This window comes from Convolutriloba macropyga, chromosome 13 (assembly GCF_964194025.1).
Source record: "Convolutriloba macropyga chromosome 13, txConMacr16.3, whole genome shotgun sequence".
Taxonomy (NCBI): domain Eukaryota; kingdom Metazoa; phylum Xenacoelomorpha; order Acoela; family Convolutidae; genus Convolutriloba; species Convolutriloba macropyga.
In genome coordinates this window covers 35,480,882-35,503,796 of record NC_134480.1, presented here as the reverse complement: position 1 = coordinate 35,503,796, position 22,915 = coordinate 35,480,882, and the positions used below count along the sequence as shown (strand labels likewise).

General features: G+C 36.0%; 1 protein-coding gene across 7 annotated transcripts in view; it reads left to right on the top strand.

Moving 5' to 3' along the window:
- Positions 1-318: 318 nt before the first annotated feature.
- Positions 319-22,915, top strand: part of LOC142352006 (uncharacterized) — a 45,986-nt gene continuing 23,389 nt past the window's right edge. For 3 of the 7 annotated variants that reach the window (XM_075404329.1, XM_075404326.1, XM_075404324.1), the window contains exons 1-13: positions 320-1,219; positions 6,308-6,391; positions 6,459-6,544; positions 6,760-6,991; positions 7,264-7,407; positions 7,956-8,059; positions 8,478-8,570; positions 8,651-8,701; positions 10,526-10,719; positions 11,176-11,623; positions 17,183-17,289; positions 17,570-17,653; positions 18,305-18,385. In XM_075404329.1, the coding sequence (XP_075260444.1) occupies positions 960-1,219; positions 6,308-6,391; positions 6,459-6,544; positions 6,760-6,991; positions 7,264-7,407; positions 7,956-8,059; positions 8,478-8,570; positions 8,651-8,701; positions 10,526-10,719; positions 11,176-11,623; positions 17,183-17,289; positions 17,570-17,653; positions 18,305-18,385 (1,968 nt within the window). In that variant the 5' untranslated portion in view covers positions 320-959. Of the gene's footprint in view, positions 1,220-6,307; positions 6,392-6,458; positions 6,545-6,759; positions 6,992-7,263; positions 7,408-7,955; positions 8,060-8,477; positions 8,571-8,650; positions 8,702-10,525; positions 10,720-11,175; positions 11,624-17,182; positions 17,290-17,569; positions 17,654-18,304; positions 18,386-22,915 lie in introns of all 7 variants that reach the window. The other 4 variants (XM_075404330.1, XM_075404328.1, XM_075404327.1 and 1 more) reach the window with 3 other exon arrangements.

Sequence of the window (22,915 nt, the reverse complement as noted above, 5' to 3'; positions counted from 1 at the left end):
TGTTGTAAACAAGGGAGGGACTGATTGTCTAGAGACCTAGACGTTTGATTATATGCTGCACTTGATGTGAAAAGATTTTTAATAAAATATTTAATCTTTTCAAATTACTTTCAAACCAGTTACTCTAATGAGTTTTTGCTTTAATGTTAGCTCTGTGGTTTACTGTACTATCAGAATGTATTGTTATCAGTATATAAAATCAGACATTGAAAGCTCGATATTTGTTCGTATTATTCGCTACAGCTTTTGTATGAGCACTACATTGACAAATATGGAGCAAATATTTGAATAATAACGGGCTCTGATTTACTAATAGCATTGTATTTCATGCGCCGCCAAGAAACGTGCGGACGTTAGTATAAGAAAAAAAATGATTTTCTCATTTTTGATTTTATTTTGCCGCTGTCGGATTAATTATTACCATTTAAAATTTACGTAGAGCCTGTGCTTTTGGCAAAAATTTATGTCAATATCCGCATGTGCTTAAATAGAAAACTATGTCGCTTTTAAATAACGGAGACTTTCCTAGTCAGTAGTGTCTAAGGAAAAGCAGACTGAAGGCTTCAAGTAGAAAAATAGTGTAAACAAATTGTGAGGAGTCTGCACTAGTATTACAACAAAGGTTTTGATTGATTTTCCTCTTCCAAGGAAGTGCGCAATTTACATTTCATGTGACCAGTCATAAATTATTTCACTACTAGTTATTCGCCGGGGACCGTTGAAGTATTTAGTTCAGCTGTATCTACTATTTTGTGTTAGTGCCTGACTGAAATTATATAATTCTACCATATGCAAAGCGAGGGTACTACTCGCACTGTATCTAGCAACCTTTAGTTAGCTGATAGATGGTATGGTATGCTACCTACAGTACTTGATATTTGTATAGCATAACTTTGCTGGTAGTAGTACGCTTACCCCATTGGCAACATGGCTTAATTATTCGAGCGTTCTTCATAACTATGGCTTCGAAATCTGACGGAACTGGTAAAACAAAAGAAAAATCCAAAATCAACACGCAATCACCAGTTCCTCCAATTCAGACGTTTTTTGAGCAGGAATTGGCGTTTACTTTATTCTGTGCTCAGATCTTTTGTTTAACATTCCATGCGTGGTTTTTGGGTTATTTTGGCTTTTCAGTGGCATGGAGCTTTATTGTCGCTTACGTTGTGGCCATGTACTGGCACAGGATTGTGGATCTCTTCGTCAAGGAACAAGTCGAGTAAGTAAAATTTTGGAAATCTGAGATTTTTAATTACTGTTTCTAAACCCCACTTGAGCAATTTGCCGTTTTCTCGAAATTTAAGTATCTGGAATTAAATTTCTTATATATTTTTTTGCCTGCTTGATATTTTTGGAATATTAAGCAGATGCGAAGTATTTATTCACCGGTTCAAAATGCTACGGTGATTCAAAAGCAATAATACGGAAATGTTATTTTTTGTATTCACTATAAAAATAGTTAAAAATCAAGAAGATTAATTAAATATGCCAATATTAAGAAATGATTCTTTTTCGTACCTCATGAATAAAGAGGAGTTACAGAGAAAAACCATCTGGAAAGATATTCAATTCTTCCTTCCATGTTTTGAGATAATTGGGAAGTACAGAACATTATCAATGCGAAAAGAAAACGTTAATTTTTAAGCTCACAGTTTTGGTTCAGTTCCTGTTGACAAATAATGAGGTGACAATATTTGAAAGCCATAATTTAGAAATAGTGTAACCTGGAATTAATGTGATTTAATGTTTAACTTGACGCGTGACTTGGAAAACTTTTTCCCTTAAAAAATTTTTTTCGAAGATTTTTTTAGGCTGACCACGGAGCTATTAGTTTGTTTCTCCTAAAGCAATTTCAGTATGCTCCGCACAGTTAATGTTTGGCGGGATCTCTTTTAGTTTTACGAAAGTAGAATGAGTGAACAATAAATTTTTATAATTTCAACGAGCAATTCCAACGATTTTAAAGTTTCAAAAATTGAACGATATTGAGTAACATCGATAGTACATTGTTAAAAAGTTTAGCTCATAAAGCTTGAGCGTTATATAATGCTAATTTAATTGAGTGGTATTTAATTAGCTCAATGGTGGAACGGTGAGAATAAATGTACAGTAGAACAGTAAGAAGAAAAGGCTAAACAATAGTATCTTGAAATAACGTTTGGAGCATGCTATATGGAGAAAAAAAATCTAAAAAGTTTGCTCTTGGTAAGCACTGTTTTTAAACATACATTTTATCAGTTTTCGCGCCTCCATTTTACTTTGAAAACAACAAACAAGAGTTTAATGAAATTTTGATTTAGTAACTAACTAATCGAGAAATTTGGTTATTACTAAAGGAAACAGCTGTAATTATTAATTGCTCTCGAATGAGAAGCAATTAGTGGAAACATGTGTCTTTTGTATGCAAATTTTTCGGTGGACAGTTTTGCGCTTTTCTAGAATAATCTTTGACTTCTCAAGTGATTTTTTTACGCACTTCTTGTTTTTCACACTTCTTGAGTGATTTCAATTGCTCTCACTCCGAAATAAATTTCAAACAAAACCGACTGCTCAAGATTCGATGGAACGTCCCTGATAGCGGATTGGTTAATACCTCCATCGAAGTGACGGAATCGGAATCAGGAGTTCGAGGTTCGAAACCTACCGACGGCTGCGGTTTTCGCACCCATAAAGAAAAATTCATCGAGGCTGCAGCCAATGAATAAATTGCGCCGCCTGTCATTCGAGAGCAATTTTTCCGACGTTAGTCGGTTTATATTTTTAAAAGAACTAGCTCAAATATTTTATGGAATTGAAAATCATTCAGGATGCCGTTTTGTTAAAGTAAAAAATTAACCAATTTTTTACCCTCTAGATAGTTTTATCTGGATTATTTAGCATAGCTACATCGAGCCAAAATGGTTTATCGTATAGGATCTTTTCCTTTCGTTCCCCTCACCAAAGTGGGTGCATATTAATTGCACCCACCAGAGGCACGTGTCATATTTTTACATAATGATTTACTATGTAATGCCACGTGCTCTGTTACGGGGGGGGGGGGGGGGGGGCATGACCTACTGGGGGAGGGGCTTAAATGGAAAAGATCCATCGTATAAATGACACGGCAGTGTCTCAGTTACCAGCGGGACTTATAATTGAATCTTTCACAACCGAGCATTAAGCAAAAATTAGATGGATACGTATGATAATACGTTGTTGTAATGCCAACTGCTGATTTTCAATTGAACGTAAAGGTCAAATTTTTTAAGGGTTTTTGGGATCTATTCTGTTTCGCCTACCGCCCAGCTTAGTGTGCATATATTTTTTATGGCCCCCAGGCGCGCGTGCTATTTTCTTACATAGTAACGTGCTATATAACAACATATAATTTGTAACGGGGGGGGGGGGTCATAAAAAACACTGGGGGCCCGAAACAGAATAGATCCGGTTTTTGTTATTGGATAGTGTCGTGTTTGTAGCAATTATATTAGTCCTGTGGACTTTTTAAAGAGATTTTTCGTCTGATCCTTTTAACTTTTCGCCCTCAAATAGAAATGAGCAGATAAAGCCCAGAGGTCATTAATTATTTTTTGTATTCACTATAAAAATAGTTAAAAATCAAGAAGATTAATTAAATATGCCAATATTAAGAAATGATTCTTTTTCGTACCTCATGAATAAAGAGGAGTTACAGAGAAAAACCATCTGGAAAGATATTCAATTCTTCCTTCCATGTTTTGAGATAATTGGGAAGTACAGAACATTATCAATGCGAAAAGAAAACGTTAATTTTTAAGCTCACAGTTTTGGTTCAGTTCCTGTTGACAAATAATGAGGTGACAATATTTGAAAGCCATAATTTAGAAATAGTGTAACCTGGAATTAATGTGATTTAATGTTTAACTTGACGCGTGACTTGGAAAACTTTTTCCCTTAAAAAATTTTTTTCGAAGATTTTTTTAGGCTGACCACGGAGCTATTAGTTTGTTTCTCCTAAAGCAATTTCAGTATGCTCCGCACAGTTAATGTTTGGCGGGATCTCTTTTAGTTTTACGAAAGTAGAATAAGTGAACAATAAATTTTTATAATTTCAACGAGCAATTCCAACGATTTTAAAGTTTCAAAAATTGAACGATATTGAGTAACATCGATAGTACATTGTTAAAAAGTTTAGCTCATAAAGCTTGAGCGTTATATAATGCTAATTTAATTGAGTGGTATTTAATTAGCTCAATGGTGGAACGGTGAGAATAAATGTACAGTAGAACAGTAAGAAGAAAAGGCTAAACAATAGTATCTTGAAATAACGTTTGGAGCATGCTATATGGAGAAAAAAAATCTAAAAAGTTTGCTCTTGGTAAGCACTGTTTTTAAACATACATTTTATCAGTTTTCGCGCCTCCATTTTACTTTGAAAACAACAAACAAGAGTTTAATGAAATTTTGATTTAGTAACTAATCGAGAAATTTGGTTATTACTAAAGGAAACAGCTGTAATTATTAATTGCTCTCGAATGAGAAGCAATTAGTGGAAACATGTGTCTTTTGTATGCAAATTTTTCGGTGGACAGTTTTGCGCTTTTCTAGAATAATCTTTGACTTCTCAAGTGATTTTTTTACGCACTTCTTGTTTTTCACACTTCTTGAGTGATTTCAATTGCTCTCACTCCGAAATAAATTTCAAACAAAACCGACTGCTCAAGATTCGATGGAACGTCCCTGATAGCGGATTGGTTAATACCTCCATCGAAGTGACGGAATCGGAATCAGGAGTTCGAGTTTCGAAACCTACCGACGGCTGCGGTTTTCGCACCCATAAAGAAAAATTCATCGAGGCTGCAGCCAATGAATAAATTGCGCCGCCTGTCATTCGAGAGCAATTTTTCCGACGTTAGTCGGTTTATATTTATAAAAGAACTAGCTCAAATATTTTATGGAATTGAAAATCATTCAGGATGCCGTTTTGTTAAAGTAAAAAATTAACCAATTTTTTACCCTCTAGATAGTTTTATCTGGATTATTTAGCATAGCTACATCGAGCCAAAATGGTTTATCGTATAGGATCTTTTCCTTTCGTTCCCCTCACCAAAGTGGGTGCATATTAATTGCACCCACCAGAGGCACGTGTCATATTTTTACATAATGATTTACTATGTAATGCCACGTGCTCTGTTACGGGGGGGGGGGGGGGGGGGGCATGACCTACTGGGGGAGGGGCTTAAATGGAAAAGATCCATCATATAAATGACACGGCAGTGTCTCAGTTACCAGCGGGACTTATAATTGAATCTTTCACAACCGAGCATTAAGCAAAAATTAGATGGATACGTATGATAATACGTTGCTGTAATGCCAACTACTGATTTTCAATTGAACGTAAAGGTCAAATTTTTTAAGGGTTTTTGGGATCTATTCTGTTTCGGCCACCGCCCAGCTTAGTGTGCATATATTTTTTATGGCCCCCAGGCGCGCGTGCTATTTTCTTACATAGTAACGTGCTATATAACAACATATAATTTGTAACGGGGGGGGGGGGGGTGGGGGGTCATAAAAAACACTGGGGGCCCGAAACAGAATAGATCCGGTTTTTGTTATTGGATAGTGTCGTGTTTGTAGCAATTATATTAGTCCTGTGGACTTTTTAAAGAGATTTTTCGTCTGATCCTTTTAACTTTTCGCCCTCAAATAGAAATGAGCAGATAAAGCCCAGAGGTCATTAAGTGGCTTAGCAGTTCTTTCATAGCCTTAATTTCTTTAGTCTCTAAGTATACGATTCACCGAAACTGATATGATTAGACAATTTCATGGTGTGAAGGGTGGTTCTTAGAAGTTCTGACACCCCTCACTCAGTCACCCGCTTCTCCACTCCCCCCCCCCCCCCAACACTCCCCCTATGCACCCTACTTAACATGGCGATTTGGACCCGCCTCTCCTTCAGCCCTCCCAACCCTAGCCCCCAATCACTTAACCCTACCCCACCACCACGCTTGACACCCCTGCCCCTCCACATGCTTGACCCTCCCGCTCACTCCTGTCCCCTCCTAATGCTAGTCGCGAGGGTCAAATAATATGGGTATCTCCAAATTTTTGGCGGACTTGATCTCGGTTTTGCTTGCTTGTCGATTTGCTTGCCGTTGCTTCGAACGTTATGCTGTTGGGGAAAGATAGAGCAGTATTTTGGAACTAACTTACAAAATCCAATGTTGAAGCAGCAAAATCCAAAAAGCTTTAAAAAAATTATCTGAAAATCAAAATGAAAGATAGGTTCTACGGGTTGAGAACAGATCTTCGCATGTTTTCATTAGAAGAGTTGACTTCTGTTGTTTAGTCTGCTATGGTGCAGAAAATTGAACCAGATTGAGAACCCGAGGAACGAATCAGTGGAATGGGCAAATCATATTGTGGACCGATGGTTTGAATTTACTAATTAACCTGGTTTACTATAATGCTCGATCATTTAATGATATTCATTTTTCTAGGTTGAGATTCTCAGAGCCCGAAATTGCCACTCTAACAAGGAGCATCCTCAATCCTATATTGAGAAGCTGCAAGCCTGTCTTTCTGGGTTTGTTTTCTCTATATCTGCTTTTTCGTGTGCACATGTTCCGTTATCAATTTCCAATCAACCATGATAATTATGCTGTTATAATTAGCATTCGCCCCTTTTTGCTTAGTCAGCTTTCAATCCTGGTCATTGATTTTATCTCCGGCATTTGTCATTTGGGAGACCATCAAAAAATTGGTGATATAGTGATGTAAGAATAATTATTATTGTCATAGACTCTCTGGAGATGACGTCATTCTCTCTTGGCAGTGGAATGCCTCGAATATCCTCAATAAGCGTGGACGATCTATCAGTGAATGTAAATGAAAAGATCATCTTTGACAAAATAAGAGACACCCTAACTGAGAAGGAGATATTCGAGCTGGTCATTGAACTGGACTTCGAGCACAACTCGCCTGATTTCTTGATTCAAGTGATAGGAAATCTGAAGACAATAGCACCTGAGCAGTGAGTACGAATTTTGTTTTGAGGATGCAATTTTTTGGAAAAAAAACCCATCAAGTCTCACGTATTGGATGGACAATCTTAATTAATTTGACCAAGATGCAGAAAGGTTAAATAGAGAAGAAGTTAGACCAAATTCAAAATTCTTGGTTTAATAACCAAAAATATATTTTTTGATGCGGGGAAATCAGGGTCGCAGTGGTTGATTAGAAGGAGAGAGATGAAAATTATCGGACGAATTAGCTGTTTTTCATAACAACTGATTCTGATTTAAGGATTCTGAGAACGTATGGGTTGAACTTGACAGTGAATGTTGAGAAACTCAAGTTCTCTGGGAGATGTCAGATCGGAGTGACATTCGACAGGAAACTTCCATTCCCTCATGCTAAACATGCATGGGTCATGTTCTTAGACGAAGAGTAAGTTGCCTCTACTTCCTTGTCGAATTAAATATAATTAAATATTTTTTCCAGGGTGTTTCCCATTATACCCCACAAAATTATAGCACCCAATTATGGTTATTTGAGGCCAACTTTCTTCCGCCATTATTTACCATTGTGTTATGCTTTAAATGTGTCATTCAATATTGCATCTATTCTGTCCCGCCCTTCTCCCTAAAAATGCCTTTTATATCCGAGTTCGAAAATGTGCAGTGTTATACTATGTGAAAAAACCATACGGGTGGGGGAATTTAAGTTACTTATCCAATAAGCGTTTTGAAGCAGATTAGTTCCCTAATTTCAATCACACATTTGTCTCATCTGAACGTAAATCGAATTCTGACTGTTGCTAGAAAATTTCTTGACAACAATTGAGAGATAAAGGTAGGAGTAAATTGAGATAGCTGAAGTCCAATTGTAATTTTTAGCTTACATGCTAAGAAATATAATTTAGAAGTGCTTAATTTCTCTGTAGTTGCAACTGCTTGACCTCTGATTTTTTGCTAATGAGTATTTGTGTTGTTCAGGCCCTGCATATCCATGTCAATAATGACAATGCACACCAATGTGATGGCACTGCCCAAGCTTAATGACTGGATCAACACCATCGTCAAGACTTCTTTATCAGATTGTGAGTTTTAATCAGACTCACAGCAAAGCTGTTACATTCCTATAGGTTTTGTATTTACACGACTGTTCACCTTTCAAATATAAAGTTGTTGATAAAATTCCCCTTTTCATTTGTTTTTTTGGTGTTTTACGAGAAATCCAAAAATTTGTAGCTTATAATTAATATAATTATAAAGTCTAAAGGATAACTAAAGCTAAAAATAGTTTATAATTAAATGCCTACTCATAACTATTGAACTAATTTATAGCTCTTTCTAGAGCCCGACAGCTCCCCTTCGAGCAGTTTGTTCACCATTATGACATAGTCTAACTCTTTCCGTTTGAAATGATTTTAAAAGTTCTTTTTATATGAATTATAGCCTTAGTATCCTTCAAGATTGATTACTCTTCATTGGTCCCAATACTTGTTCTGGTTTCAGACGTGTATTATCCTCATCGCTTTTTCATTCCACTTTATCAAGAGCCTGGAGTAGTCAAGAAGGACGACTACACTCGATCAGATTCTATCTCAGGTACTACAAAACGTTACTCTATCGAAGTACACTAAAATCAATCCGAACAGACTATAACAGCTGTTTATATTTGTTAACAGGAGCCACAGAATCGAGTGCGGTCGAAGTCAGAACTGTTGGTGCTAGTCGAGGTAAGTTAGTTTTACAATTCACGACTGTTTCTCGATTTACTCAAGCGACCTAGTTTTTGATTTTATATACACAGTTTGTTAGTTTATAATCACGGTGAAGTCTTTTATCTGCAATCTGTAATAATTGAAGATGTTTACATTTATTTAACTTCTGTGTACTTAAAGTTAGGTATTTAGGACGTTCATCAATGTTTTTTGTGCAGCTTCTAATCGCAAATCAGGTAATTTGAAAGGAAGAATGCTACTGCAAATATTTGAAATACGTTTCAGTAGTCGGTATGTTGCAGCAATTTTTGCACAGAAATTGAGTTGTGCATGCTTTCAGTTAAAATGACGTATTTGTTGAGCTTGTTTTGTTCTTTCAAATATTGGGACGCGTCATTGTACTTAAGCTTTTCTCGCATCTTTTTGTTTTTTTTTTGGTCTTGTAAATCTAAAAGCTCACTTTTTCAATTAGTTTCAAAAATTTTTGACGATCAAATTGGTAATATTTCAATTTGTATGAGAACAATTTTTCTGTTCGTCGGAACAAAAGGAATGAACCGACAAAGCTCGAAAGCATTAAATTGACTTGCAGTTTTTGAGAGCTTCTTTGGTTCTGAAGTGTATAGGAAAATAAATTAGCTTTCCGGTTTCTCGGAATTATTTCAATTGATATTCGCCTAGTTTCCGCAAATTTCTTGTTGAAAGTTTTTGCCAGTTATCGTAGAATGCTGCTTCCGCTTAATCAACTTCTCGTCTAACGTCCTACGCCTTACTGGAGTGTAGAAGCTAGAGTGACCTGATGACTTGAAGCCTGATTTAATACACAACGCTTGATTTGGCGGCTTTAAAAAGTATATTATTGAGACCAATGATTTCATAGAAGATACATACAGCAATAAAAGCAATAGATATGCCTCGATTCAGTTAGCGCTTGCCTTGGTGCGCTCTGGAATTGTGCAACATGATTAATTGCACTCGAACGAAGTTTGCAGTAATTGTTCTAATCTCGTGTTTTTTATGTAAAATTTTTGCTGAGATGTTTGCCACTTTGTTCTAGAAAGTTAACTTGCTTGAGTAATTTGAGTTTTCTGAAAGAGTTTCGAGAAATGAGATAAGATAAAGAAACGAGAAACTGGTAAAGCATGAGAGTAAAATACCTGGGTTGCTTTTGCAGATATTTCATACGACCTTAGGGTACAGTTCACTGAAGCTACTAAGGGAAGAGAACTGAAGGGCAATTTTGGTAGATTTTGACACCCTCTTTTCAGCCCCTTCTTACCAAGTTTGACTGGCTTCCCTAAGCTTAAGCTAGCTACAGTCAAAGTCAATACATGTGATTCGCCAAAGTTTGTTGCGAATATTTGTGTCCTCTTGGTTTGTATAAAATTTTGCTGGGCTGTTTTTTTTGTTCGATCTATTTTAATTTTAGCCCTCAGAAACTTGTAAAACCCGGCGGCATTGCGGTGGTGTTGCATTTCTCCAAATAATCAACACTAGTTGTGGATCCCCCCACTTCTTGCCTTTCAGAAGTTTGTACCAATTATATCAGTCCTGCTGGTCTGTTTTAAAGCAATTTTGGTGTACATTGGACATTTCATCTGGTCGTTATTCTGTCTGACCATTTGAATTATGGTCCTCAAAAGAGGATTAACAGGTAAAGCCCAGAGGAAATTAAATTTTCTTACAGCACTACGGCTTTCTGGTGTGTGATCCATCGCCGAAATTGTTTAGGAGACGCACATTTATGGTGTGTTTTATAAATGATTCTTTAAATGTAGTAAAATCTGTACAATTTATGAGCTCAGAAAATCGACCCAGTAGTATGTGACCATGTTTTAGCCGAGGGTCTTCTATTTGTGACTTTGATGTATGGGAATGTAGACGACCCTACCTCGGCCTCGTGCAAATCAGATGACCCTATCTGGTGTACAGTCAAGCTAGATGCCTCAGGGAGTCAAACCCCTGCTCGACCCGCTAACAAGCCCTGGGCGGAAGATGTTGCATTCCTTGTGTACAATCTCGAAAGTGATAAGGTAAAGAAATATGAAGTCATGAATCCATTTTGTGGTTGCAACGATGCATTGAGAATCCCGAGTGCAATTATAACTATCATAATCCTGGTGGATTGTTAGCACTGGCAAATTACGTAGTGTCCCTTTCGCATTACATCCCACTTTTCTTTGTTTACTGATCAAAACTCCGTGGGCAATTGAAGAGGGTGGGTGTATTGACGCAATACATCTTTTGACAACTACTCAGAAATCCACAGTTTTCCTTATGCAATTTCCTAATGAAATAGCACAGGAGATTGTTCATCCGTGTCCCACAAATCGATCATGCAGTAATTTCCCCTGGTCATGATAGGACGCGCTGAGGATGATAAGCCCCCGCAACTTGAGGGTTACCTGTGTATAAAATCGATTTCTTTTGATACTAAAAAGTACATTATCCAAGGATTATCCATTGATTGGAAGGCTGTTTTGTTCCAGCTCCTGGTCAATGTGAAGAGCAAAAGCATGCTGGGTAAACTGACATTGGCAGAATACTCGGTCAATATTGGCAAAATTGGTCTCGAAGATGGTCGAGAGAAGGCTATCAAACCATTCAAGCACAAAAGCCAAAAACTGGGCTCAAAAGACATTCCAGACTTGCGCTTTAAATTGACGTATCATAAGTTGGGCTCCTTTGCAATTGCGGATAAAATCAGAAGGATTTCACGAATTACTGAGAGTATTATAACTGATCATCCTGGATTCAAAGCGCACATGAACGGTAGTGGGCTTGACCAAGTAGACGGAGGTGACGAAAGTGGCGAGGATAGCGATGTTGAAAATGGAGATACTGCTAAAAGTGAAATTTCGGAAAACGGAGAAAAAGCTGCTGACCGACGTCTCTATCGGCGAACATCCTCCATCATAGAAGAACCAATATCATGTGGTAAATAATGAATATAGATTGATTGATTGCTCTCGATCAAATTGTAGCAATTATTAGGGTTATTAATAGCAGCCCTCATCTTCTCAGCCGGCTATTATTGCGCTCGTATTTTTTACGACTCGAAGAGGAGTATTGGAGAAGTCCTTTTTTTTAATCAATTTTATTGGAGTGATTTTGGGTGCTGAACAAAAGTGAAGAGCGGAGCGAAAAGAGAGTGGTTTTTTGTTCATACCACTGGTTTTGAGAGAGCGAGAAAGTGATGTGTGAAAAAATTTTCTCTGAGCGAGCGAAATTTTTTTCACGTGCGGCTTTTAAAAGCAGGTTTTTTGCAATTTTTCTTGTTTATGAGGTTTGATTATGATATTGTATTGGATTTGGGCTCGTTCTGATAGGAATTGAAGGTTTCAAGTAGTTAATTTGAGTTTTATGCAAATTTGGAGGTTTTTGATCAGTTTTGGTGATTTTTCGACGAAATTTAATGTATTTTGGCCTTTTATTTTGTTTTAATGCTTTAAGTGCAATTTTCATAGAAGCTCGTTACTCAAGGAATATCAGGGATACAAATTGATTACAATTTTGTTGGTATAAAACATTTTTTCTGAGGAAAAATGACAGAAAAATTGAGAATTTTTTAACCAGTTTTTTAAATTTTTTGCTTTTTTTCGTTTTTTTTTCAATCGTAGACAATTTTATTAACTTGTTATGACTTGCCCATTATTTCTCGAGCAGTTCATTGCTCTATTTGCTCAAAGTAACTTCATTTGGCTTTATTTTTTCTTGTAAAATTTAAAAAACACCTTACTTTTTCTCGTTTTTTTTTGTTTAATTTGGTTTTAAATGTCGTTTCTATTCTTCAACCTTTGAGAGCATTTGGGGAGTTTTCTAGTGGAATTCAGTTGTGTTAGCTCTTTTGGATGTCTCTCATTTTGATTAATATTAGTTTCGAGTTGTTTTTGTTAAAGAAAATCGAGTAAATCAGAGCAAATTTTGGCCACTTTTTGTCATTTTTCTAAGTTTTTTTGCCTATTTCTTCCAATTTGATGTTTTTTGCTGGCAACTTTTTCCCAATAAGGAGCATTTTTGTAGGTGTTCATACTATGAATTTTCACTTGAAGGCTTAGCAGGGCAGTTTTCATTTAAACAAATTATACAAAACTCTAATTCGTCAAAGAGTTTTTCTTAGTCTTTTTTAGTTTGTTGTTTAACGTTTCTCTGCAAGTACTAGGTGGGCGATTGATCTAGCCGAATACAAAACTAATTGATTTCTTTGAGTTATGGATGGGAAGCTGCATGTTATCTTTTGGTAGAGAATTTTCTTTGGATTTTTAGAGAATAATTTTTTTTGATTTTGTCCTTTGTGAAGTTTCCAGTTCTCCAGTCTTTTCTTTGTGAATTGGTTACACTGTCTGTCGATTGCTAATATGCTGGTGATGCATCTGATTAGTGAGAGTAGTCAGATTTCTACTTCGAGTCGTTTCCGGAATTCTTCCGGCTATGTTTTTTTTTACTTCGTCAAACTTTTTTTCGCTTTACCATTTTGCCGCTTTTTCGACATTTTGCGTGAAATCTTTTTGACTTCTCTAGGCTAGTTTTTCTCTTCTCTCATTCTGCTAAAAGTGAATTTGAACATCAGTTGCTAAGCAAAGCAATTCAAAATGAACAGAGTCGGTATAAAAAATTGAAGTCAGAAATAGAAACGGGATAAACCCATAAAGCCCAATTTTAGATGCCCGCTATTTGAACGTCGTTCCTATAAGTCTTAGTTACCACCTCTAATGCTTATTGGTGTTGATAGTAGCCCCTGTAGCCTCTCTCTAAGAAACAGAAGTATGTTCCACTACGAAATGCCATCAAAATAAATCGGACTTAAAAAATATTTTTGTACAAAAATTTTTTTTTTCAATATATTCTATTCGTTCAATCCCAACGATGCTTATTGGAATCTACGGCTGCTATTTTCCGGCAATCTGCCGGGTATGTTTTTTGATTTTTCTGTGAACGATTCTACTTTGTGTCAAAGTGCAATTCCAATGGCCTATACTACCCCTATAACAGCTTGGATGCTTAATCTAGCCTATTTTTCCACATAGAGTACTTTCGGACGTTGTGCTCTTTCAAATTCTTTTCTATTTTGTCTCGCGTGGATTCAATTAGGATTAAAGCTGTCAAAAGTGGTTTTGTCAGGTAATCTAGGTTTGTTTTTCAAAAGTTTCAATATTCTGTTATTAATAGCCGCCCTCATCTTCTCAGCCGGCTATTATAGCGCTCCTATTTTTTTTTACAATTCAAAGAATTTAAATTGTATTGGGGCGCTGTCTTTTTTTTAAGATCTGTTCACACATTTTCATGATTTCTGAAGTCAAATTGGAGTAGTGATTTTGGTCACGCCGAAACAGGAAGTGGAGCGAAAAAGCGAGTGGTTTTGCGGCGTGAATTGTTTTCGCTCTAAATTTAAAGTAAAGTGAGAAAACGGTGTTTGAACAAAAATTCGCTTTCTCGCTAATGGTTTATTGTTCACATGCGGCAATTTCACTTTAATTTTTACTGTTTTTTCGATTTTTTGGATCGAATTTTTTTCTAAATGGTTTTCCCAATCCATTCATAGTCCGTTCTAGGTCTAGTTTTCTGTTTTTCAATGAAAATTCTTTGAATTGTACGTCAGGACTTGTCCTGCTATGTTTTTTTACTTCGTCGAATAAAAAAATGTTTCGCTTTACCTCATTTTGCAGCTTTTTCAACATTTTGCGTGTTATCTTTTTGACTTCTCTAGGCTAGTTTCTCTCTTGTCTCGTTCTGCTAAAAGTGATTTTGAACATCATTTGCTCAGCAAAGCAATTCAAAATGAACAGAGTCAGTATAAAAAATTGAAGTCAGAAGTAGAAACGGGATAAACCCATAATGCCCATTTTTAGATGCCCGCTATTTGAACGTCGTTCCTAAAAGTTTTAGTTACCATCTCTAATGCTTATTGGTATTGATAGTAGCCCCTGTAGACTCTCTCTAAGAAACAGAAGTACGTTATGTTCAACTACGAATTGCCATCAAAATAAATCGGACTTAAAAAATGTTTTTGTACAAAATTTTTTTTTTTCAATATCTTCTATTCTTTCAATCCCAATCATGCTTATTGGAATCAACGGCGGCTATTTTCAGGCAATCTCTCGGGTATGTTTTATGCATGGTATTGCTTTTTCCTATTGTTTTATTTCTCTGAAAGTTAAGAGCGTCTCAATCTGAAGTTCAAAAATTTTTAGAAACTAATTTTTATTTGCTCTAAAACGAATTTTAAAGCAATGATATTAGTTCTGTGGTCTATTATTGGATTTGTCACTTGACCATTTTTTTAGTGATCCTTTTAACTTTTCGTCCTCAGTAACAAGATCAAAAGGTAAAGCTCAGAGGGCATCAAGTGGCTGACCAGCTCTCTTAGAGCCTTTCCATTACTTGTCTCTAAGTATGCGATTACCTGATGCATCCCTAAGCCCCAGCTGGCTGCTACCGAAGCCAACCGCTCGCCGGTTGTTTGAGAGCAATTCGACCGACGTTGGTCGATGGTTTTTGTAGTGATATGATAGTATACTTTTTAATAGCCGCCCTCATCTTCTCTGCCGGCTATTATAGCGCTCCTATTTTTTTACTTCGTCGAACAAAAAAATGTCGCTTTACCTCATTTTGCAGCTTTTTCAACATTTTGCGTGAAATCTTTTTAACTTCTCTAGGCTAGTTTCTTTCTTCTCTCTTTCTGCTAAAAGTGATTTTGAACATCAGTTGCTCAGCAAAGCAATTCAAAAAGAACAGAGTTAGTATAAAAATTGAAATCAGAAATAGAAACGGGATAAACCCATAAAGCACAATTTTAGATGCCCGCTATTTAACGTCCTTCCTATAAGTATTAGTTACCTATCTAATGCTTATTGGTATTGATAATAGCCCCTGTAGCCTCTCTCTAAGAAACAGAAGTATGTTCAACTACGAAATGCCATAAAAAACGGACTTAAAAACTGTTTTTGTACAAAAATCTTTTTTCAATATCTATTTTTTCAATCCCAATCATGCTTATTGGAATGAACGGCGGCTATTTTCCGGCAATCTGCCGGTCTGTTTGTTTTAATGGACTGTACATCGTTTCGTAACGATTAAGTATTTCCTTTGGACACAGGAAATGAACAATTTTAGTCATTATTAGTAAACTTTTTATCGGTTGGATTTGAAATTGTATGACTGGTTGCTAGAAAGATCAATCAAAATACCAAGGATGAGGAGCATATTATCAAGTTTTTGCTGGATTTATGAACGAATTGCTTTTTTGTGTCACTTTGTACGCATATAGAGGAAGCTTAACTGGTCGCTTATGGGAACAGATTACTGTCTCAGGTATCAGGCCAAAAAGAAGCAAAATTGTGATTCGGAAAAATTTATATTTGGTTTGTAACATTTTTGTTTTTGTGTGCACACATATAGATTACCAATCCTTGCTTGATAAATTCCGAAAGTCAAATAACAAATGTTTGTAACTCCATGACAAGCAATCTATTCTCCAAAATTTGTATTTGGTGCATCTGTGATCAGAACTTGAAGTTTATTTTTTATTTGCACTTTTTTCCTTATCTATTGTTTACTTATTTTTTTTTGAATCATAAGGCGACTGCATCGAAAGCAGGATTAGTTTCTAATATATAGTAATGGGGAAGCGCTTTTATTGTTCTAAGTTTCTAAGGTATAATAATTTGGAGCCGCTAATATAATTGGAGATCATTATTAATTGCTCTCGAAAGAAGTTTGAAGCAATTATTTTAAGCGTGTTGGTCTCATGTAAAATTTACGTTTGACCGTTTTGACTATCGACTGGTTTTTGCGCTATTGACTTTATCGTTTTGCGTTATCTGAAATTCTCTCTCATGCGTGTACTAATTTTTTCTCATTCACAATAGTAAGCAGCTGATTGCAATTTGCTGCAGTTTCTTCAAAAAGTCAAATGAAAAATGCGCCAAAATTGGTTCCATTTTCCCTTAAGTTTATTAGCGTTTATAGTGGTTTATGATAACCTCTAATGACGTCATTTGAAGTCTCTAAGTGAATTTAGTTATTTTAGGGGCTTCAAATGACGTTTTCTGGTTCGAAATTTTGTCGCTTTTTGGTTCGAGAGTTTTAGCTCGTGTGTTCGAGTTGTTTAAGGTATTTTACTGGTTATGTTTTAATGCGATTTTTCTTTCATCCGAGGTTGTTCTTTCATCCGAATGAATTGACTTTTGTCAATATAAACGAGGTAAACTTGTAAGTGATAATTAAGTCGCTGAGCAGTTCTCTTAAACTTTTTCGAGTCCCTAATCGTACCGTCACCCGACACTGTTGAAGTGCATCGTGTCAGTGACAATTTTAGTAGGATTAGACTAAAGCTACCCCTACTGTTTTTCTCTGTCCGACCAAACGCAGTAAGACTAGCATCCCTAAGCTCAAGCTATTCACTACTCGTGCCAAAATCAAGCTCTCGCTGGTATCTTAGGAGCAATTCGTCCGTTGTTAGTCGGTTATGTTTAAAAGTTAAGCGTTTGGTTTCAGTGTCTGGCGTGGTTACCCTTTTGGTGCATTCTGGCCACAATCTGCCAGCCATGGATCTCAATGGCCTCTCAGATCCATACGTCAATATATGGTTCAACAATAATAAGGTAATTGTAGAGAAAGTTTGCAGAATAGTTCTCTGTTTGCAATGACAACTATTTTTCCGATTGGTAAAGAAATCCCTGGAAACAATAGGAAAACGTCATCGTGGATTAGATTTGCCTAGTGTTTTTGGTTATACTTGTGGCTTTCATCAATTGGTTTTCTGTGTTCGTTTTTTGCTTGAGACGCAAATTACCTTAATGCCCTTTTGCCGACTTGAAATGAAATTTCCTCTGTAACTCTGGTTTCAGATACTTTTTTGCTTCATCATTCCCTTTGCTTTAGATCAAGCAGAGTCCACCAATCAAAAGGACACTAAACCCAATATGGAATTTTCATTGTGACTTCATGGTCGAAGACTTCACTGTGGTAAGCTGAACTACTATTTATCTACCTCGCTTTTTTCAGCATTCTTGTTTACCTCAAATGATTTAGAGTTGTGTTAATGACGTAGCTTTATTTTAAGTCTGACGTTTCCGTTTCACCGTGAACAAAATTTTTGTTTTCATAAGTATGTGTGAACAAAATAATGAGCGTTTTTGCATTAATATGTCTATGTTGCTATAAGCGGTGGTACTATTCCATTTTAAGGTTGTCTAATTATCAATTATGGACATATTCTAGTGAGGGGAAGGTCCCTGTGCTGTATACAAAATGAGCTCGCAAAGTGTACAGATATTGATATCAATCGATCTCTCGTTTAAGGGGGAGGTTAAAAAGGTTCCTTTTTTCAGCTTATCTTAACAATTCTGAAAATGATGTTGCTCAAGATATCAGATCAAACAAGTATATGAAAGCAAACATGGGTTCTTTTCCGTTGTCCCGCGGTACTTCTGTGACCTAAGTTGCGAATTGTATCATAACTAGCAAATTGATATGTGCTGAATTAACACGTGTCTTTTTGTAAATAATATGCATAAACTTTAACCTTGGGGCGCATGCGGAAAAAAGCCAAAGATGTTACCCTTCTTGAAAACTCCTTTGTTCCTAGTGGCCTTGATTGCATCGTTTCTGTTTCAGTCTCAACTGTTAATTGAGGTGTTTGATTGGGACGGCATGACTACTAAAGACGACTACATTGGCAACTGCGAACTCAATATTGTTAGTCTCCCTCTTTTCTTTCAATCTCATCTGACGTCATTACTCGCCCCTCATCCCCTTTAGTGGGGCATTGAAAAGGCCAATTTATTGATTCAAACGATAAAGTTCAAATTCACGTGGAAGCTTTTCTGTGTGCTTTATATGCTGACATAAAGTGCTTTTAATTGAGGTTGCATCAATTAGTTGATCAGATTTGAAAGTGCGCGAACAATATGCAAGTCTTTTGATAAAACTGCCTCAGTTTGAATTTCGGTTTGAATGCCCGCAGTTGAATTAATTTCAAGTCATGCAATTAAACAAAGACAAATGAAACGAGACGGATCTTACGAGTCAGTGTGACGCACAAAAAATTTGAAAATATTTTTGCCGGGTATGTTTTTAATTGCTCTCAAACAAAGTTTGTACCAATTATATTAGTCCTGTCGGTCTTTTTTATGCGATTTTTTGCTTGACCAATTTTTCGTCTGACGCTTTTGAATTTTCGCCCTCAAAAACGGGATAAACAGGTAGCGCCCAGCGGCCATTAAGTGCTCTTAGAGCCTTTCAGCTCTGTTTCACCTCAAACTGTTTTGGAGACTTATACTTATGGTGTGAAGGGTGGTTCTTAGAGGTTGAAGACACCCCCACTGTAGACCCCCCTTATTGCCCGACCTCCAACCGCGCTTTTGCCCCCCCCCCCCCCCCCACAATTTTAACAATTTCTTTCAATTTGCTTTTTGCTGTTCAGTATTGCAATTTGCTGTTCAATTACCAATTTGCTTTTTGAAAATTTTTGGCAATTTTTGAGTTGTTCCAGCCCTAGTTGTCAAGGAACCTCCTCATAGTTTCTAGTGGTAGTGGAATGGTTTCAACATTTTAACATAACGAATTTTTTTGACAAAACGTGCAAATTTTTTCAATTTTTGTGACATTTGTTTTTCTTTCACGTCTTTCCAGACGAAAGGGGCAGAAAACACCCTTAAGGGTTTGATGATAAGTTACTGAAAGAACTTATTTGCCATGGAATAGCTTTCAATTTTTTAATGTCAAATTTTAGCGATTTTCTGATAAAACTTGCATTTATTCAAGTTTTTTGAAAATTTTGTCGGTTTTTAGGTTTCTCCAGCCTCAAGAGCCGAGGAGCCTCCTCTAGGGTTGCAAAATAGGTTACTGTATATTTTCTAAATGTAATGGAGTGTTTTTCAAGATTTCAACACCACGAATTTTAGCATTTGTTTTTTACAAAATTATTTAAAATTTTTTTGACATCTATTGTCATTATTCCAGTTTTTCAGCCTAACAGAAGATCTCCGTTAGGGTTTGATAATAAGTTGCTGGAAAATGATTTTGGCCCTGTTTTAGTTTTCAAATTTTATTATCGCAAAATTTAGCAGTTTTTTATGCAACTTGCAATTTTCAATTTTTTTGAATCTTTTTGATTTTTTTATTGCGGCACCAGGGTCCTAGGGACCTCCTTCAATGTTTGATGATAAGCTGATATATAGTTTCTAGAGTTAATGGAATGGTTATCAATATTTTACTGATTCCAACTATTTTTTTCAAATTTTCGGAAAATTATTATGTTTCAAGTTTATAGATCTTTGAGCCAGTGAAACTATTTATAGCTTGAAATTGGGATACTGGATAGCCTCTTGAGACAATGAAGTGGTTTTGAAGATTTTAATATCTTGAATTTCAGCAAGATTTTGTTAAAATTTGCGATTGTTTTGATTTTTGAATATTTTTGTCCTTTTCTTCAGTTTAACGATTATTACTGGCCAACGATGCTTTTGACGTCTTTCGGATGGGTTTCTTGACATTACTGCAGAGACAAAAAAATGGTTCTGAACATTTTCACTGCGAAATCTAAAAGCTTTAATTTTAAATTTTGCGATGTTCTGCAAATATTAAAGATGTCATTTTGATTTATTTACTAACAAGGCTAGAAAACTAAAAGTTGCAGAGTCGAATCAAGCTAAAGCTAGCCTCACTAAACCTTGGCTAGCTACTGACGAAGCCAACCGCTCGCCGTTCGTTTGAGAGCAATTCGTCCGACGTTAGTCGGTTATGTTTAAAGGTAGTAATGATTTTTTGTGTTGAGTTTTTTTTTGAGTTTTTATTAACACAAGGCGACTTTAGGACCTTTAGAATGTTTTGGGCGTCTTTTTCCTTTGTTTATTACTGAGTTTTTTAACAAAAAATTAAAATGAATGCATCTGATTGAAGATATCTCTAACAAGAGAATTAAGATTTTTTTGAATTTTCGTTGTGCCCAAACAAGAATTTTCCATGGGACCTAAATTTTTCGAGATTCTTATTAGTATCCAAGAATGTATGTACCCTATTCTTTTGCGATTGTTATTTTGGGTAGCAGTGTTGATTGCCGTGTTCCGAACTTCTGTGACCGGATATATTGTGACAATTCATAGTTCAATCTTATTTTTGAGTTATCAGTTTTGTCCATCTTAACGATTTCGGCTATTTTAACAAACCAGTTGCTTCAAAATTTCAGAAATTTTGCTTATAAGATGTCATCGGGTGCTTTTTTCATTTGAGATGAAATGTTGCTTTTAGATATTTCTTATGTTGTTCGTTTTTATTGGTCTTCTGAATGACGTAATTGTTTAATAGCCGCCCTCGTCTTCTTAGCCGGCTATTATAGCGCTCCTATTACAATTCAAGGAATTTGAATTGTATTGGGGCGCTGTCTTTTTTTTTAAGATCTGTTCACACATTTTCATGATTTTTGAAGTCAAATTGGAGTAGTGATTTTGGTCACGCCGAAACAGGAAATGGAGCGAAAAAGCGAGTGGTTTTGCGGCGTGAATTTTTCTCGCTCTAAATTTAAAGTAGAGTGAGAAAACTGTGTTTGAACAAAAATTCGGTTTCTGGGTAGAGGTTTTTTGTTCACATGCGGCAATTTCACTCTGATTTTTACTGTTTTTTCGATTTTTTGGATTGGATTTTTTCTGAATGGTTTTCCCAATCCCTTCACAGCTCATTCAAAGCCTAGTTTTTTTTGAATTAAATTTTCATTTCTCGCTAGTGGTTTTTTTGTTCACATGCGGCATTTTGACATTGATTTTCTGTTTTTTATTTTTTTTATCTGATTTTTAAAAAAATGGTTTTCTGATTTCACTCATAGTCCATTCTGGGTCTAGTTTTTCTGTTTAGTCAATGTAAATTCTTTGAATTGTACGTCAGGACTTGTCCTGCTATGTTTTTTTTAAGATCTGTTCACACATTTTCATGATTTTTGAAGTCAAATTGGAGTAGTGATTTTGGTCACGCCGAAACAGGAAATGGAGCGAAAGAGCGAGTGGTTTTGCGGCGTGAATTTTTTTCGCTCTAATTTTAAAGTAGAGTGAGAAAACTGTGTTTGAACAAAAATTCGGTTTCTCGGTAGTGGTTTTTTGTTCACATGCGGCAATTTCACTCTGATTTTTACTGTTTTTTGATTTTTTGGATTGGATTTTTTCTGAATGGTTTTCCCAATCCCTTCACAGCTCATTCAAAGCCTAGTTTTTTGTTTGAGTTAAATTTTCATTTCTCGCTAGTGGTTTTTTTGTTCACATGCGGCATTTTGACATTGATTTTCTGTTTTTTTTATCTGATTTTTAAAAAAAATGGTTTTCTGATTTCACTCATAGTCCATTCTGGGTCTAGTTTTTCTGTTTAGTCAATGAGTGAAATCTTTTTGACATCTATAGGCTAGTTTCTCTCTTCTCTCATTCTGCTGAAAGTGATTTTGAACATCAGTTGCTCAGCAAAGCAATTCAAAATGAACAGAGTCAGTATAAAAATTGAGGTCAGATATAGAAACGGGATAAACCCATAAAGCCCAATTTTAGATGCCCGCTATTTGAACGTCGTTCCTATAAGTATTAGTTTCCTCTCTCTAATGCTAATTGGTATTGATAGTAGCCCCTGTAGCCTCTCTTTAAGAAACAGAAGTATGTTCAACTACGAAATGCCATCAAAATAAATCGGACTTAAAAAATGTTTTTTTTTCAATATCTTTTCTTTCAATCCCAATCATGCTTATTGGAATCAACGGCGGCTATTTTCCGGCAATCTGCCGGGTATGTTTCTATTTTCGCGTGGTTCAATATACGAGTCAATTCTAAAAAAATTTTATTGTTACGAAACCGGTCAAAAGTTTTGTTTAGTATTTAGTTGTCTTTAGCGAGGCAAAAAATAACTATTTGAGGGTTAAAAATGTGATTTTCTGGCTTCTTCAATGTTTTATGTTGCTCGGAAAGGTCAGACGCTTCGAGCCGCTTCAATAATTTCCCTTTTATTTCGCCGACTGATGCCCCTTTTTCGTTTAACGCGGCGCAGTTGTTCACGCAACAAAGCTGAAAAATTTATTTTTCTGAATACTGCTTCCTCCCTCTCTCTCACTCTAAGCCTTCAAGTTATTTGCGTGATTATATTCTTTTCATTCGTGATTTAACAAAATGACTTTTGCACTTCAAAACTCAGTTTAATATGAATCATTTTAGGATCAAGGAAAATCATATGTGTAAGCAAGTTCCGATAAAATGAAGT